The sequence below is a fragment of the Fusarium mangiferae genome (genome assembly GCF_900044065.1).
Source record: "Fusarium mangiferae strain MRC7560 genome assembly, contig: FMAN_scaffold001, whole genome shotgun sequence".
Lineage (NCBI taxonomy): Eukaryota > Fungi > Ascomycota > Sordariomycetes > Hypocreales > Nectriaceae > Fusarium > Fusarium mangiferae.
Window position 1 is genome coordinate 4,482,803 of NW_024573921.1, and position 15,462 is coordinate 4,498,264.

At 48.0% G+C, this 15,462-nt stretch overlaps 7 protein-coding genes across 7 annotated transcripts; 2 read left to right on the forward strand and 5 right to left on the reverse strand.

Annotated features, from left to right (window-relative positions):
• Positions 1–435: 435 nt before the first annotated feature.
• FMAN_01976 (related to Tri201-trichothecene 3-O-acetyltransferase) lies at positions 436–1,920 on the forward strand (the record flags this gene model as incomplete). Its single annotated transcript, XM_041825045.1, has 1 exon — positions 436–1,920. The coding sequence occupies one exon, from the start codon at positions 436–438 to the stop codon at positions 1,918–1,920; it is 1,485 nt and encodes a 494-aa protein (XP_041677325.1).
• A 37-nt stretch (positions 1,921–1,957) lies between these two features.
• On the reverse strand, positions 1,958–2,410 carry FMAN_01977 (uncharacterized protein; the record flags this gene model as incomplete). Its single annotated transcript, XM_041825056.1, has 1 exon — positions 1,958–2,410. The coding sequence occupies one exon, from the start codon at positions 2,408–2,410 to the stop codon at positions 1,958–1,960; it is 453 nt and encodes a 150-aa protein (XP_041677326.1).
• A 502-nt stretch (positions 2,411–2,912) lies between these two features.
• On the reverse strand, positions 2,913–6,674 carry FMAN_01978 (uncharacterized protein; the record flags this gene model as incomplete). Its single annotated transcript, XM_041825067.1, has 11 exons — positions 2,913–3,079; positions 3,135–3,243; positions 3,311–3,463; positions 3,520–3,993; positions 4,042–4,241; positions 4,321–4,693; positions 4,744–4,923; positions 4,973–4,987; positions 5,048–5,896; positions 5,953–6,593; positions 6,644–6,674. The coding sequence occupies 11 exons, from the start codon at positions 6,672–6,674 to the stop codon at positions 2,913–2,915; spliced, it is 3,192 nt and encodes a 1,063-aa protein (XP_041677327.1).
• Positions 6,675–7,087: 413 nt separating this feature from the next.
• FMAN_01979 (putative sterol glucosyltransferase) lies at positions 7,088–9,889 on the reverse strand (the record flags this gene model as incomplete). Its single annotated transcript, XM_041825078.1, has 6 exons — positions 7,088–7,919; positions 7,970–8,320; positions 8,372–8,741; positions 8,795–8,952; positions 9,003–9,377; positions 9,426–9,889. The coding sequence occupies 6 exons, from the start codon at positions 9,887–9,889 to the stop codon at positions 7,088–7,090; spliced, it is 2,550 nt and encodes an 849-aa protein (XP_041677328.1).
• Positions 9,890–10,939: 1,050 nt separating this feature from the next.
• FMAN_01980 (uncharacterized protein) lies at positions 10,940–11,531 on the reverse strand (the record flags this gene model as incomplete). Its single annotated transcript, XM_041825089.1, has 3 exons — positions 10,940–11,030; positions 11,080–11,300; positions 11,358–11,531. The coding sequence occupies 3 exons, from the start codon at positions 11,529–11,531 to the stop codon at positions 10,940–10,942; spliced, it is 486 nt and encodes a 161-aa protein (XP_041677329.1).
• An 869-nt stretch (positions 11,532–12,400) lies between these two features.
• FMAN_16030 (uncharacterized protein) lies at positions 12,401–12,985 on the forward strand (the record flags this gene model as incomplete). Its single annotated transcript, XM_041825100.1, has 1 exon — positions 12,401–12,985. The coding sequence occupies one exon, from the start codon at positions 12,401–12,403 to the stop codon at positions 12,983–12,985; it is 585 nt and encodes a 194-aa protein (XP_041677330.1).
• A 190-nt stretch (positions 12,986–13,175) lies between these two features.
• Positions 13,176–14,891, reverse strand: FMAN_01981 (uncharacterized protein; the record flags this gene model as incomplete). Its single annotated transcript, XM_041825111.1, has 1 exon — positions 13,176–14,891. The coding sequence occupies one exon, from the start codon at positions 14,889–14,891 to the stop codon at positions 13,176–13,178; it is 1,716 nt and encodes a 571-aa protein (XP_041677331.1).
• Positions 14,892–15,462: the final 571 nt, after the last annotated feature.

The following is a 15,462-nucleotide window of genomic DNA, read 5'->3' on the forward strand; positions in this document are numbered from 1 at the left end:
TGGCATTGTTGGTAACATCTTCATCAGAAATCTGCAGATGATCGGCACTTCATATCCTTGGATAATGGTCGGAGAACCAGCTCCCTGGTTTCCGTAACGCTGCCTCGGTTCAAGAGCCTTGGCTGCATAGAAGGATCAGGCCACATCCTCATGTACCGTGCTGGTCGTTCTCAAGACTATTGTTTCAACTTTTTCGTCGATTCTATGCAGCCAAAAACTCAGTTCCTTTCTTTCGTATAGCAAGCCCCTCACTGTTAATGCTGATACCTTCTTAGGAAAACCAACTAAGAAGAAAGTGGCCACACAATCATACTGCCAAGAACCCACTTTCGGCTACCAGGCTCATAAATCCAGCTCAATCTCACACCCATACTCTTCCCCATCACACATACTTTCACACACACATCTCACCATATCCACCAAGCGCCCCACGCCATGCCCAAGCAACACGTCTACCATCTTCACCCACTTGGCTGGGAAAACGACCCGGAAGAGGAACGCTTCAAGGTCACCACGCTCGACTACCTCACCGTCTGCAGCTACAACAACTACGCCCTCTTCTTCAAGCTAGAGGACTCGGAGAAAGAGAGAGCCGCTGAGATCCTCAAGGCTGGGCTGGAGAGGACGTTGGCGCAGGCGAGACACTACTGTGGGACCATTGAGAAGGATCCTGGCGGTGGTCACTCGTTTACCAAGAAGAGGGATAGTACTGTGAGGTTCTTTGTGCAGTGGCTTGACGTACCCGAGGATGCGGATAAGTATCCTTCGTTTGAGGATCTGGAGAAGACGAACTTTAGTGCTGTGACGCTTGGGGATCTTGAGCAATGGAGTGTACCACCCATGACATATAGTGAGAAGCCTGAAGCACACCCCGACAACAGCCCTGTCGTGTCAGCTTTCAAGGCCAACTTCATCCGCGGTGGTCTTGTCTTCAACATTCATCATCACCACTATACCAACGATGTGATGGGCTGGGCAGGCTTCGTTCATCAGCTAGCTGAGAACTGCTACGCTGATGTGAACGGCACCAAGCACCCAAGCTGGGATCCTCTCAACCTCGATGTATCGCGCCTCATCAAGCAAGAACCCCCAGAAGACCAAAAGATAGATGGCCCAGCTCCCCCAGAGCGCCATCCCGCTCATCAAGTCGGCATGTCTCTGCTCTTCCATCTCCCCAAGAGCAAAGCAGCCGAACTCAAAACCAAGGCCACTCCCACCGACGGAACGTGGATCTCGACATACGACGCTTTCTCAGCCTTCATTTGGCGTAACCTCACGCGTATTCGAGCGCCCGTCTTCAACCCCGATCCGAGCTCGACTTTATACTGGTGTGAGGCGATTGATATGAGACGACGAATGCACAGTCCAAAGGTGCCAACGCGCATCCAGCATAATGTTATGTTCGCTGTGACGTCTCCCACTGCGCCTGTTACACAACCAACTGTCGCGCAGATAATGTCAGAGTGGTCGCTGTCAGAGTTGGCATCGTACATCCGTCGCTTGACCAACAGCGTCACACAAGAGAACCTTGACAAGACACTTGAAATGGTGGCTAACATTCGCGACAAGACGTCGCTAAATACCCGAGTCGATGCACAGCCCCCGCTGTCTATTCTACAGACTGATCATCGCGATGCAAACATCGCTTCGGCAGACTTTGGCTTCGCGAAGCCAGCCACATACCGTCACCTACTCGATCGCATCACTGAGGGTGTTATCATTGTGTACCCACCTCGCGACCCATCACCTGAGTCAGATGAGGGATGCGAGCTTGCCATCTTCTATGAGAAGAGGCTTGCTCAGGATTTGATCAATGATCGTGAATGGAGTGAGTATTTTGAGTATAGAGGCGTTGATGCTGAGGATGCCTCTGAAGCCAAAAAGGCAAATGGCACAAACGGAGTGAATGGCTCTTCATAGATGTAGTAGATATATCTAGTCGTCTTGAATGAATTGATTAAACACTCAATACCTTCCAGTAAAGTCTTTCCATTCTCAAGCTCTCCATGAACCAGTCATCCCCAACTTTCCTCCATGTCTCGTGATAATGCCCACCGCCTGTTCCATGAACACCGCCTTCATGTCCCTTTGTCCCAGCATGATACGTAACAGCCCAGATGGCTTTGATCTCATCAGGTGCAATCTGCTCCATCTCCGCTGGCCCGACAATATGAATCGTCTGCATCGTCTTGAACTCATTCTCGAAGAACGCCACCCAATCTTTTGTAGATGACCACGAGTACTCAACTTCTCCCTTCATGATCACACTGCCGTCTTGATTGTGAAAGAGAAATGTCGCGTTGGGCAGCATGATGCTATCGAAGCGGTCCCATTGATTGGAGTCAGCGAAGCGACAGTATTGCACCTTCTTGCGCTGGATAATCGTAGCAGCTTCGGGGATGACCGCCATTTCGACAAAGTAGAGTTTGTTGTGGTTTGCTTACAAGATCTTAGTGAGCAGGCGTTGTTTGTGTGCGATCTCGATTGAGTGTATGCCTACCAAATGGGAATTCCTGTATAAGAAGGGTGTAACAAATAAGGTTGAAGTCCAAAAAGGCTTGACTATCATCTTAAAAGCCATCTTATAGTGGCATTAATTACATAATGACAAGGAAAAGCAACCCTACAAGGATTTACCACCAGTGAGAACAGGCATTGTAATTATCAGCCTTTTGCAAAAGGGAAACCAAGTTGATAAGCGCCAAGACGATAGCTACACTATTCATACAATTAGGAGTCTTAACTGATCGCATTGCACACGAGCTGTCTTCCTAGATAAGGCCGTGCCGATGTCCTGGCTGCAATAAAGCCTTGTCATGAGTGGGAGAACTTAGTTCTAAGACTTGGCCTTAAACCTTTATGGTAGCAACTACATACGAGCCTAATTTTCAATGATTGTCCAAAGTTTATGTTCAGTGTACTCCCCCTGCTCGAGCTTCTGAATCCCTACGTTTCTTGTCCTTTTTTTCCCACTTGAGCAAGGCTATCCAGGATTCGGATCCAGATCGATGATACCAAAGCTGCAGCTCAGAGAATATCCATGGCGATACACAGAGCAACGTGAAAAGCTCGGCAATAACTAATAGCAAGATTAGCATTAAGGCCCTTCTTCTTAGCATCTGCTATTGACTTACGACTTGCAAGAAACACCTGCACCCATCCCCATGAAACTTCCCCTTCGCCATTGTGTGGGAAATCTTTGGTCGGAATAGCCATGAAAGCGGACGTGAATGACACAGGGGTCTGGAAGGCGAATCAGTACGAGCTTCCCAGTTCCAAAGGCGGGGAAAAGAACTAAAGCCGGACTTACAAAGAAAACAGTAATTATCGTGAAGATCAGCAGGAGCTGACTTTGCCGTTCGCCTTCTCTTGCCCGTGAATCAGCAGTTCTCGTGAGACTTTGAGTATCCCGCACAGCCATAAGACTGCCCTGCTTCTGCTTCAAATCTAGTAGGCTTTTGATCTAATTACGCAGTATTAACGGTGGGAATCGTGTCTCATACATAGCATGTATCTTACCGATTCCTCTACTGAAAATGCATTTTTTATCAGAGAGTTGACCTTTGATAGCTGTGACTTGACATTGTCGATGGCGTTTTCCAGTTCTGCCCACTCATCGTGCAGTATGTCTCGATCTCGTTGTAATTTCTCCTCATTGTCATTCATACTTTCCTCTTCATCCTTCATTGCTTCCTCGATGCCATTGATTCTCTCCTCAATGGCTAGTATTCTCTGATCTGCGTATTCTTTGATGGACATCCATTGACCGTCAAGGACCCCACAAATCATTGTCAATTCATGTCTGACGTCCTTAATCTGCAGAAGGTCACCGGATTCTTTCGTTATATCGCAAACTTCCCGCTGGATACGTTTCATTGCTTCTTCTCTTCTTTTGAGGATGTCTTGGTTCTCTTTTAGATCCTGACCCGATAGGTCTGTCAAACGCTTCTGCCAATCGTAAAAGTCTCTATAATTTTGGGCTTCTCGACTTGCCTGCACCGTATTTGTTAGATTTAGGCTGACTGGTTGTGAAGTTCATACCAATTTCGCGATTGTTTGCTCAAATATTCGCAACGGACTTTCGTCCAATCCGGCGTTTGTCGGCTCATTAATAAATTGAGTAATGCAGCTCAATATGTGGGAAACTGTTAAACCTAAAGACCGAGGGGGGTTACTCCCCGTAGCTTGGAACATTTTTTCCCGAAGCTCTGTTCCGTCTCGATGCCGACGATCGGTAGAGGCTGTAAGGAGAGTCTCTTATTGTCTGGTTAATTTGATCCGAGGCAGCGGGTTACTCCATTCGAGAAGTTCAGAACTTACTGTCATCAACTTTCCATATCCATATCTGCTTCACCATAATAAGCTTGCTTCTTTTGTATTGGCCTATTGCCCCTCTTTCACTGCTCCTCCGCAAATAACCTCCATGCACTGACTGTTCCGAAGTAGTGAAATGTTTGACGACCACTTGATCTTTATCTCGTTCTTCTGACCTCCCAAGAGAGAGATTATAGGATTGGTCAAGTGTAAGGGGTGTATGTAGCCTGTCCACTGGCCAACTAAATCTTGAGTAGCTAGCCCTCAATCTGTCCATGATGGAATATGTTTTGTTGCAGTCTTTGGAGTCAGAGCAGCCATCTACCACTCTCTCCAGGTTATGCAAACAGTAGAGGTTCTCTGCGTCAAGATACGGGACCTGATTGAGGCTTCAGTATACGAATTTGTAGGTGATCTTGATTAGCTTACCACCAGAGAGAATATTTCGTTGTGAGATCCAGGCTGGGGATGAAAGCATGGCTTTCGAGAGTGTGAACCTGCAATAGGTCCTCTAACTTCATTGAATGATCCAGAAATAAATCTTTGAACAGCGTGATAGTACTCTTTCAAGACGGTTTTCTCGGTATACGTAAGCTTGTAGATTGCATCCTACCATCTAGTTAGAATGCCAATACAAACCTAGACTCAGTATACGAACCTCAACCCAGTCTTTCTTGGAGTCGTTAGCACTCAGACCTATGTAATCGTGACCGGGATGTGATTGTGAACATACCAGGTTTGCCGGCAAATGAACCCATACCCAATTTATCCTTGACATGCTGTCATAAACGTCCTCTCTGTGTTGGCGAATAATTCTGTTGAGGTCGTTTCGTGAACTGATGAGTAGATCTGCAACAGGCATCTCGAAGTATGAGCTCTTGCAACTTGAGTTTCGAAACTCACCCCTGAGTTTTATCAATTCATCATCCACTGTTAGTTCACCACCTGCAACCTCCTCAGTTTGTTGACTATACGAGGTTGTACTTAGCATGATAAGTATTCGTTGGAGATAGCATATCTCATCAGGCTGATACTTTTTGGGCCTCCTAAGCTCTTGAGACACGAGCTCTGCGGCTGTTAGATGACCACGTTTTCTTCTCATCTTCGTATCGGCCCCATGCCGCACTAAAAAGCCTATTATCTTGATATGATCTTGACTTAGACGTGGAGACTGTGCCCGAGCATCATCAAGATAATATCGATGCTGTAGTCCTTTTTGGACAGCCACATGCAGGACTGTATCTCCTCCATAGGTCACAATTGCATTGACATTAGCCCCGTTTGCCACCAGAAACTCAACAGCGCTAAAATGGCCAAAATAAACAGCCTCGTGGAGAGCCGTATACCCAAGACGATCGCGTCTGTTGAGCTTCACATTGTTCTGGAATAGTTGTTCAAGTTTCTCTATACTCCCCTCCGCTGCTGCGTTGAGAAGGGAGATGAAGGGCTCTTCCAGCTGCGCAGTTGGCGATGCACCAGCCTTCAATAACATCAAGGCTCTGTCATACCATTGTGGCATCGACACAGCAATGTCCAGAGCAGTCTCGCCGCTTTGGTCCAATTGATCAATGTCACTATGGCGCTAGAATCAAGCACATTCCGTCAGTATTAGTCATTATTATAAGATGGCAGCCTTACTTCAGCGAACTGGAATAGCTGGATTTCGAATTCCGAGTCACTTTTACCCCTAACAGCTGCATGAAGTGACTTCTCGGTTTTGACATCTGGTGAGCTTGTATCAATGACCTTCAGATCCACAGCGAGCTTTTCGTGTTCGTGCTCGAGTACCACGACAATAACAAACTCACGATTGGAGTTAAGCGCATTCTCAAGTCGTGAGTAGAGACTTTGGTTCTGAAGAATCTTGACCCCTGGGTATTCACCTTCGTTCTCACCACTGATAACTGCCATTCCATGTTCCAACCGCAAAACTCGATATTGCTTGAAGACAGGGCCCAGCATAGACTGAACAGCAATGCGAGGCGCAGGACTCCAGATAAAAGAATATCCTGTGTAAAGTCGCCTATCGAAAAGATCACAACCTTCATAAAAGTATTGACCGGTCTTCGAGGACGTCATTATTTTAATAATTGAGCATGGGCGGCCTTGAAGAATGATGTAGTCGCCTAAACGGATGTGGTGGCAAGGTACTTTAACAGTTAGCGAGCCTAGGTCAAGACCATCTTCTGCTTGATCTTTTTCAGACGACTCAGCAACTTTCGATGTGGGGTATTCAGCTGCCAGCTCAGGCAGAGTTGGATCTGTATCGTCATTTTGGGCTATATTAGCGAATTAGCGTTTTGCCAGACCCATCATTAGATGCCCATACCATGTTCTTTTCCTTTATTCCTCGAGTCCATCTCGATATATATGTCCATATATTAACGTCCTGTCGGATACTTCAGCTAGTCCTTGATCTTTGCCGACTTTTCAGCAAAAGTTCCGTGAGCAGGAGGGGAACTTGAGAGAAGAAAGGTTGGGTGGAAGCAACATGATCTGATGAGTTTCCTAAGCGCCAGCCTCGTTGGGCTTCAATGTGGTGAGACATGCATGATGCATCCGACTAACCACATAGAGTTAGTCAATTTAGGTTGCTAATAATATCTCTATTCGCGATTATCTGGGTCACTTCGCGTTAATTCGGCATTCTTTGTATTCTCAAGCGCATGGCGCTGGCCGATCCCCTTAGCTCCTACATTTAAACTTGGACAGTGGTTACATGAACTCTTCATTATGAACTACAGTGGATCTAGCAGTTAGAACTTCCAGATATCTATTTCGTCATCTCCCCCAGATGCTTTTCGAACTCCTTTAATGCCCCCATTTTGTCCTTTTGGCGTGCCGCCTCATCGCTCCTCTCAACAGCATCCCTCCCCTCAATCTTCCTCGCCTCCATAATACTCTTCCCCGTCTTCCTCTTCACAAGCGCTCTCGCACTCATGTACGCCCCCTGACTCGGCAAAGCAAACAACCCAAGCGCCCCAGAACCCACCTTCGTCCCAAGATTCAACAACCCAATACCAACACCTTTTGCAGCACCCGCAGCGCCTTCTTTCTTCGCTCCCCGCACAGGCTCCATGACGATACCGCCTATCCCCTCCACCATACCGTGCGCAAAGTTCTTCCCGGCTGCTATGCCGCCTGACTTCCAATCTGTGACGGCACCGGGGTCGTATGCCTTGCCGCCGTAGAGCTTGGGGGCGTTGCGCATTCCTTCTGTTACTGCGTAGGGGAGGTCGAGAAGCATGCCTTTGGAGTAGTGCTTGAAGAAGCCACCGACACCCGACGCTGAGCCCTTGACGGCTGCTAGTGCACCATGTTGGGGGTCTTTGTCTTTGGTGGCTGTTGGTGCTGAGGACAGATCTATGCCTGCTGGCCGGCCGAAGACATCCTCCTCCGATGGGCGTTTCGAGTTGTTCCCCGATTGATCTCGACTTGCTGATCTGCTACCACTTGGAGTCACTGGCCGCAGTGCTTGGATGGGCTTGACGACGATGTCAGAGGCTGATGTAACCATTCCAACACTAGTCGTGGCGAGCGTCGCAAGTGTTGCAGTCAACGGATCCCAGCGACGGTTCTCAATATGAACTGGTTGTGGTTGGTAACTAGGAAAAGGTCAGCAAACTCTCACCGTGCCTGTCGCCTTGTAACTTACGCTTTGAGGTTATTCCAAGACACTTTCTCATCCTCGACTAATATCTCAGCAGCTATCTTGGACAGCTTTATCTTCTTCCCCTTTTTATCGTACATCCATGCTGCAGAATGATTGGGTAGAAGGTCGCATCGCATAGCGTTGAGAGGTAGGTTCGCATGGAAGGATGCCACGGCGCGCCTGACACCAGCTTCACTTGACATCTTATCGGCGATTTGTCGTGCAGCTGCTGAAGCCTCGGGTGTCGAACAGAAGAGGATGGCTTCGGCGAGGTTACTGCTGTTCAGGGCCTTGAAAGGAATGGGAGCTGGACCTGCACCACCAGCGTGGACCATGTTTCCCCAAAACGGTTGACTAATCACCACGGTCAGCATAAGCCGTAAGCTTAGGAAGACGGCGACTTACTCTCCAAAAAAGGGCACAATCGTAGTGGGTTTCGCGTTGAGAAGCCCGCAAGCTGTGGTGCCGGCTCCTCCATGATGTATCACTGCAGTGACGTGCTGAAATAGCCATTCGTGCGGACAATCTCCCAGAAAGAAAACTTGATCGTCACCCGGTGAATCACCTCCAAGCTTACTCCATCCTCTAGAAACAATTGCCCGTGTCCCTGTCGCACGAACAGCGTCCAGAATTGTCGATGTCAACTTGTCGGGGTCGTCGATTACGATACTGCCAAAGCCGATGTATATCGGTGGCGGACCGCTTGACAAGAACTGCTGCAAAGCTGGCTCAGGTTGATATTTTGGCGCATCGCGGAAGAAGAAGCCGCAGACATCTATCATGGATATTGTCAGCGAGTGGTTAGTAAGGGCGGGGATAGAGACATACCAATGTTCTCGGGCCAGTCGGCTGGCTTGGGCACCAAAGCTGGAGACCAGCAGTATGTGACTGGAACCCCCAAGGTCTCCGTCAAGCAAGGCCCTTCACTGAAGGGAATCGCTTCTAAATCTATGGTGTCTCTCCACGCATTGATGATATCGCCGAGTCTATCTGCAATCAGCAAACTGGCATCATTGGGCAATGCATCAAAACTCACCCTTGCCAAGTCATCCACTCAACCAACGAATAAGACACATAATTCGCAGCCGTCGCCGACATTTCGCTCCCATTGGCCTTCAGATTCGCAAGTGGGTGACAGAACTCTCTCGTACTCGTCCATGGCATCGTGAACATCAGATGTAACGGGATGCCGAGGGCTTGCGCGCAATGAATATGCGCAAAGCTAGGCGGATTTGCAATGATGGCATCTGCAACGAAAGGTCGCCCTGTGAGTTCATCAGGCTCGATGCAGGAACTCCAGCACTTGTGCAGCATTTCGTCCACCATTTTGCGCTTCCGCTGGATTTCGCCTCCGCGTAGTGTCTTCATGCTAGGGAAGAGACCAGGGTTTTTGACCATGTAGGCCATCAGCCTTTACAAAGACGTTAGCTGCGTCGATAAATGGTTCTGGGGGACTTACTCAGCGGGATCACCGCCGATGGAAAAGAACTCAAGACCTGACTCCCTCACGAATTTGTCGAATTGGCCGTGTGTCGCAAGTCGCACCCGATGACCATGGCGCTGCAATTCTGTACCTAGCGCGACGAACGGCTGAACATCGCCTCGACTACCAACGACCTGAATGACGATATTTAGGCGAATGCTCTTTTCGCTTGTCTCGGTGTACGCAGGAGGTTGATTCTGTCCATAAGAAATGGGAGGTTTTCCCGTTGGAACCAGTTTCGAGAGTCGCCGCGCTATTCTCGAACTGAGGTCAATATCAATTCGTCCATCTTCACGACCAGTCGTCGTGGCTTCTAATTCCGCTAGTGCTTGGTAGGGCGGAAGCTCATCTGGTAGTTGGGCACTATGCTCGCCATTTGCTGGGAGCTCGAAATATCTCGTCTGCCGGTTAGATTGGTCGTCATCTGGTGTTGGAGACATATCGGCTCAAGTCAATCAAGGATGAGGAGATTTGGAAGTAATGAAGAATATTCTCAGCTGTCGGGCGGCGAGACGCCATGTTATAAGAAATCCGACCGCGAAACATAGCAGCTAATTGACTGGTTGCGAAAAACGGAATGGCCGAGACGACGCTATCGCCAAATACGCGTATCACAAGAAACACTCGTACACGAAAATCCGACTCATGACTCCAACGAAGTCTCAGGACCATCATCAAGACAAAATTCTCGGGTAAAATGGTGATTTCAGGAAAAGTTAATTTACGAGAAATATTGAAATTAATTCTCCGATCGGATATACATGCGTGTTTCGATCAATCGGAAGAGAATCCCATTGATCAGTGTCGAGTTACGTGAGCCAAGCTGCCCAAGCCTTATGAGGCAGTGCGTGTGAATGGCGGGTACAATGTGGAGACAGTGAATACGCGTATCAAGAATGTCGGTGCTGAGCCGCCTTTGACTCGGCTCCCGCTTCACGCTAGACCCCTTTAGTTATGGCTTCTTATGTAGGACTCACAACACTTTTTACTGGTATGTCCGAAAACATTTTCCAGCTAAGTTTAGGGTATGTTAATAATTACAACCTTCACTTCAGTCTCTTCCATATAGGTAAATTTAAAATTATTAGCAAGAGATTATTGAGGACTATTTCTATAATCAAAACGTAGCATTTTATAATAGAGTTATATCTAAAAGTTTCGACACAAAAGCGATGCAAGCTAAAAGCCATAGCTGTTGACTGTAATATACGGAAGGGCTCGAGCATGAAAGCGCTCATCAACCTATTAACTAAGTCATTCAATACAGTCTTTGATTTTGCGTAAAGTATGGTCTAGGGTTCTCTACATCATTTTTTGTCTATCGTGTATCTCAAAGTCTCATTTTTCTCATAACACTTTTCTTTCCATCGCCCACATCACCCACTAAACAAGGCCTAGAATGGACCTTTGTGTGCCCTCAACGAGTCAACAGCACCAACCAAACAAGTAGCTCAGTTCATCAATGGAGTCATCCATCCAGACTGAGCGCCTTACTTCTCACCATGGCCACGCCGGACGCCATTGCGCTTGAAGTACTTGTGATCCTTCCAAGCAATAACAGCCGCCCAAAAATTGATGATTCTGCGAAGTGTCAGCCAGTTCCTTATGAGTCTGAGGTAAAGCAACTTACGTAACGATCAACGCTACCAGTCCAACCAAGATACCAATTGCACAGTTCGCACCGATGCATACTTTAGTAGCCATATTGAAAGCCAAGCCCATCACGACCGCCCAGAAGACGATGTCCATGGTGTTCAGAATCGCGTTTGCCTTGAGGCTTCCGAATCTTTTGAACTTGTCTATCTTTTGCGTGAGGTATTCGTAGGCAAGGAAAGCATAAGTTTTGAGACTCTGCGAAAACGTGAGATTAGTTCATGATGTGCTGACAGGAGACCGAAGGTAGCCCACCATTGTTATGGCCATGATGTCGGATCTTGTCATCGGGATGCCAGATGGTTTTGTTGCAACCTTGGCGATACCGAGAATGAAGGCAATAGTAACAGTTACGACCTGAAGGATGAAGACTTTGTTCTTCCAGCTATGCTCAAAGAAGCGGCTGTCGAAAAAGTCTCTGATACCCATGTTGTCGGTTGTTCGATTTGGAGGTGGAGATTGAATGGCAGAGTGCGCGCGGCGGAAGGCGGAAGCAAAATGTCGAAAGAAGATGAAAGAGATAAGAATGAACACGGTTGTATCAAGAGACAAGGTTGAAAGTGAACTGAGATGTTTGATCAAGATCTCTAGGATCTGATGTTATATATAGGTTGATCGATGTTGTGATATGGGCAAAGCTCTATACGCGTATATGATCTTGGCGTTTTGGGGTGAGCCGTACGCGGAGAATCGTAGATCTGATCGCAGATAAGCTCAGCCATGGGGATCAGCTGGAATGGCGTATCTGAGTCAATTGCGAAAAATATTTTCCCTAAGAGAAATTTGCGCACTATGACCTGTCCTTGGGGAGAATTAATCACCATTGCTTGGCGGCGACTGAGGCCGACCTGAGCAGTGGTGCCAATGGGACCTCTAATCAGTTGACTTTCGCTAATCTCTCTGCAAGTTACTCCGTAGTAGCCTCTTTTATCCATTCCCAGTCCAAACAGGTTCTGTAGTTATAAATCTGTAAAATTTGGATATATATAGTTTTGTGTTGGTGATGGCAGGGCTGTGAAACAGAGATCTACAGTCTTGGCAGGGAAGACAGCCTGTCATTGGTTGCGCAACCGCCAACAGAACAGCACTGATGGCCTGATGCCTACCAATGCGCATGAGGGGAAGAGTCATCGCTTGGAATCTACAGATAAAGTCGACTACGCCACACAGAATCTGACATCGTGTACCATAGTGCATAGCTATTTCTTCAAGTCCACTCATTTCAATATTGACTTCTCACCATTTGATCAACAATCATCAACGCCTCAGCTGTTCATTTCCACCAATTATTCTCAAGAATGACCCCCATGGCCATGAGATTAATCGCACTGTTGGTCCTCGCGACTCAATCTCTCTCCCAAACAGTCGATATATTCCGCAAAATTCCAGGCGACGTCGACCAATGCATCCGACCGTGTCTCTTCCGCCCCAACAACGCAAACGCTGACGTCGGCAGCGCTCTAAACTGCGGCGCGCCATACCGGGAAAAATGCTACTGCGCGACCGACAGCGACAAAGCAAAAGCCGTGAGCAAACACATCGACAGCTGCGCACAGGCTAGCTGCTCAAGTGGACAAGAGTCGCAGGATGCTGAGACTATGAGGCATTACTACGCTTCTTACTGTATGGAGAATGGATACTCGGCAGAGGCAATGGAGGAATGGTATACAGGTACCGAGGCTCATGTCACGGGAACAGGTACGGCTACTGTGAAAGACATGTGGGGATGGAGTACAAAGACAAGCCACAGAGCGCAATTGTTTCCAGACGCGACAGGAAGAAACGGTGACAATGACAACGATAATGGCGGTTCATCTTTGACAAGGGTGAAGTTACTGTCCATGGGGATTCCAGTAGTCGTGGCTCTTTCTCAGAGGGTTTAGAGCTCAAGGATTTCTCTAGAAGATATTATTTTAGTTATCGGTCTGCAACTTATATTTACTGTTTATAATAAATAAAACAAGACATAAATACTATAAAGGTATAAATCAATAAGAATAATATAATAGATTAAAGTAAGAGTTCTAATCTGCTTATATGGGTTAAATATAATTAATAAGACCAGAAGTTGAATTAAACTTGACAAGCAGCCATGCTTTCAAGTGCAGAATAGAAGTCAGCCAAATCCGGCTTTTTGTCTCCCGCAGGAATGCACAAAGCAAGCATCCTCATGAATCCAACCCCGAGTCGAAATCCTGCGAATCCTTCAGTTATATATCGATCATACATCCACTGTGAGAGTGAAGCAACATCAGCCAATGTTACGCCACTGCTATTGCTGACATCAACGCGCTTCTTGACAATCTTCCTGAGGGGCGCCCATTCTGCAATCTCTATCAGGACGCAGCCGAGAGAATATGCATCCATGTAGCGTTCGAAGCTGTCCGAAGGCTCTCCGAGAGCCTTGGGGTGTCGATAAATGTCCCGTGAGAGATCCTCGGATGGCTGTTCGCTGATTTCGGTCGGCGAACCTTGTCGCGCGAACGAGAAACCGCAGAGATATGGTCGACCTAGGCGGTCAATTGACGGGCTAGAGGTCGGAGAGACGAGGAGAATGTTTTCAGATCGCACGTCTTTATGGAGCCAGCCGGCTGTGTGGAAGCTTAGGAGCGTCTGGCACACCTGGGCAGCTAAACGAAGTCGCATGCCAACATCTGGCAGTGGTCCGCTGGATTTTGACAATACACTGAGCAGGGAAAGCGGCTTCTCGGTGCCAGGAGGGAAACTGAAGACCAACCGGAAGCCCCCCTGCTCTTCGGTGTATCCCAGACAAGGGAATGTCTGGAAAGATGGCGTGGGAGGCTGCGAGAGTAGACGCACGAGGGCTTCAACACGTGGTTTAAGCTTTCCTTTCAGTCTTGGCTGCACATGCTTCTCTTCTATCAGCACGGTGTCTCCCTTGTACAGGGCAGATCCAATGGTTGATGTCATCATATGAATGCCTGATAGCTGGGAAGGGTCCAGAACCGATAGGAGTTCTGCTGGTGGTACACGGCTGGCCCCATCATCGGAGTGCGCTTGTTGCTGGGTATCACCTCTATGTGATGTGAGCAAAATATGCTGTGCCTTCAGGCCCGCCGAGGCAGCGAGGGAGTTTCCAACACCAGCATCTGTGAATGAGTCGTGAAGAGATTTCTGGAGATACTGAAGACCCTTGATATCTTGACTCGTTTGAATCGCGAGTTGCAGCGTCTGGTTGACTGCGCGAGACGTCTGGATTCGGTGAGGAATGTCCAAGAGAGACCAAAGCCCATCGACAAGACCGGTCACATCCTGCACCAGCTCAGCATACTTTTTCTTGTCGACAGCGGCCCAATAAAGACGCCGTGGGAGCCGATTCGCCGTGTTAAGTGTAGATGCGCGCTTGAGGATGCCCTGGCGAATCTCGGGTGACACAACAGTCGAAAGGATCGACGAAGCCGGGTTATCCGAGACGAGCGCCGGTTCGGAAGGGACCAAGTTATCAGAGTCATTAGGCGGAGACACGAGTTCCAACTTGTAACGCTTTTTCAAAGCGTCCGTTGAGGAGAGAAGCTGCTCTAGCTGGAACAAAATGAGAGCGGCAGGATGCTTGTGTATCTCTAGTGATCCATCGTCTCTGGGAGGGTTGAGGCCGATTGCCCTAGCCCATTCAATGAGTCGATGCTCTTGAAGCACGAGCTTTGTTCGTTCGATGGCTGCATCCTTTCCGATATTTCGAGCATCGGATATCAAGGTGAAGCCTCTAACGCAGTTGGCAAAGAGGTCGAAAGAGAGCGACACTACAGCTAGAGCTGTTCCGGGGTCCATGATAGATGCTCAATAGAGGTATTTCCCCTATAAATATTGGTTAAAAAGTTTGAGTCTCGGTTGATCGCCCAAGGGGTTTGTGTCGGATAGGCGTGTGATGCTGGATGAGGCCTAATCAGCCTAACAGGATCCTAGTCTACCTGAGGCTTATGCAAGTGCAATTATCCGATATTAAGATCTCCGAACACTGTTAAACTGGCGCCTCCGACCTTTTAGGCTCTTTCCAGCCGTCCATGATCATATATCCCTTCGCTAAAATAAAGTTAACTCATCTGACCACGGAGTGACTTATTTTTAGCCCACTCCTCCACTTTTTGGTCCACTCCACTTGGTGTCTTTCGCAATAGTCCTCCAGTCGTCCTAACAATATCGTCAATGGCAAAACAGGCTGAGGCAGGCCGTAGCACCTCAGCCGCAAATGCGTAATTACATAATGAATAACTATGTGTTTACCAGCAACATAGGACCCTTGAAAGAAGCTAAGGCGATGGAACCATGCATTTAAGGTTCCCCGCCTGGTCAGAAACCGGACCAACATTCCTCCTTCACGCCTCGAGCTAAGCAGCTTGGA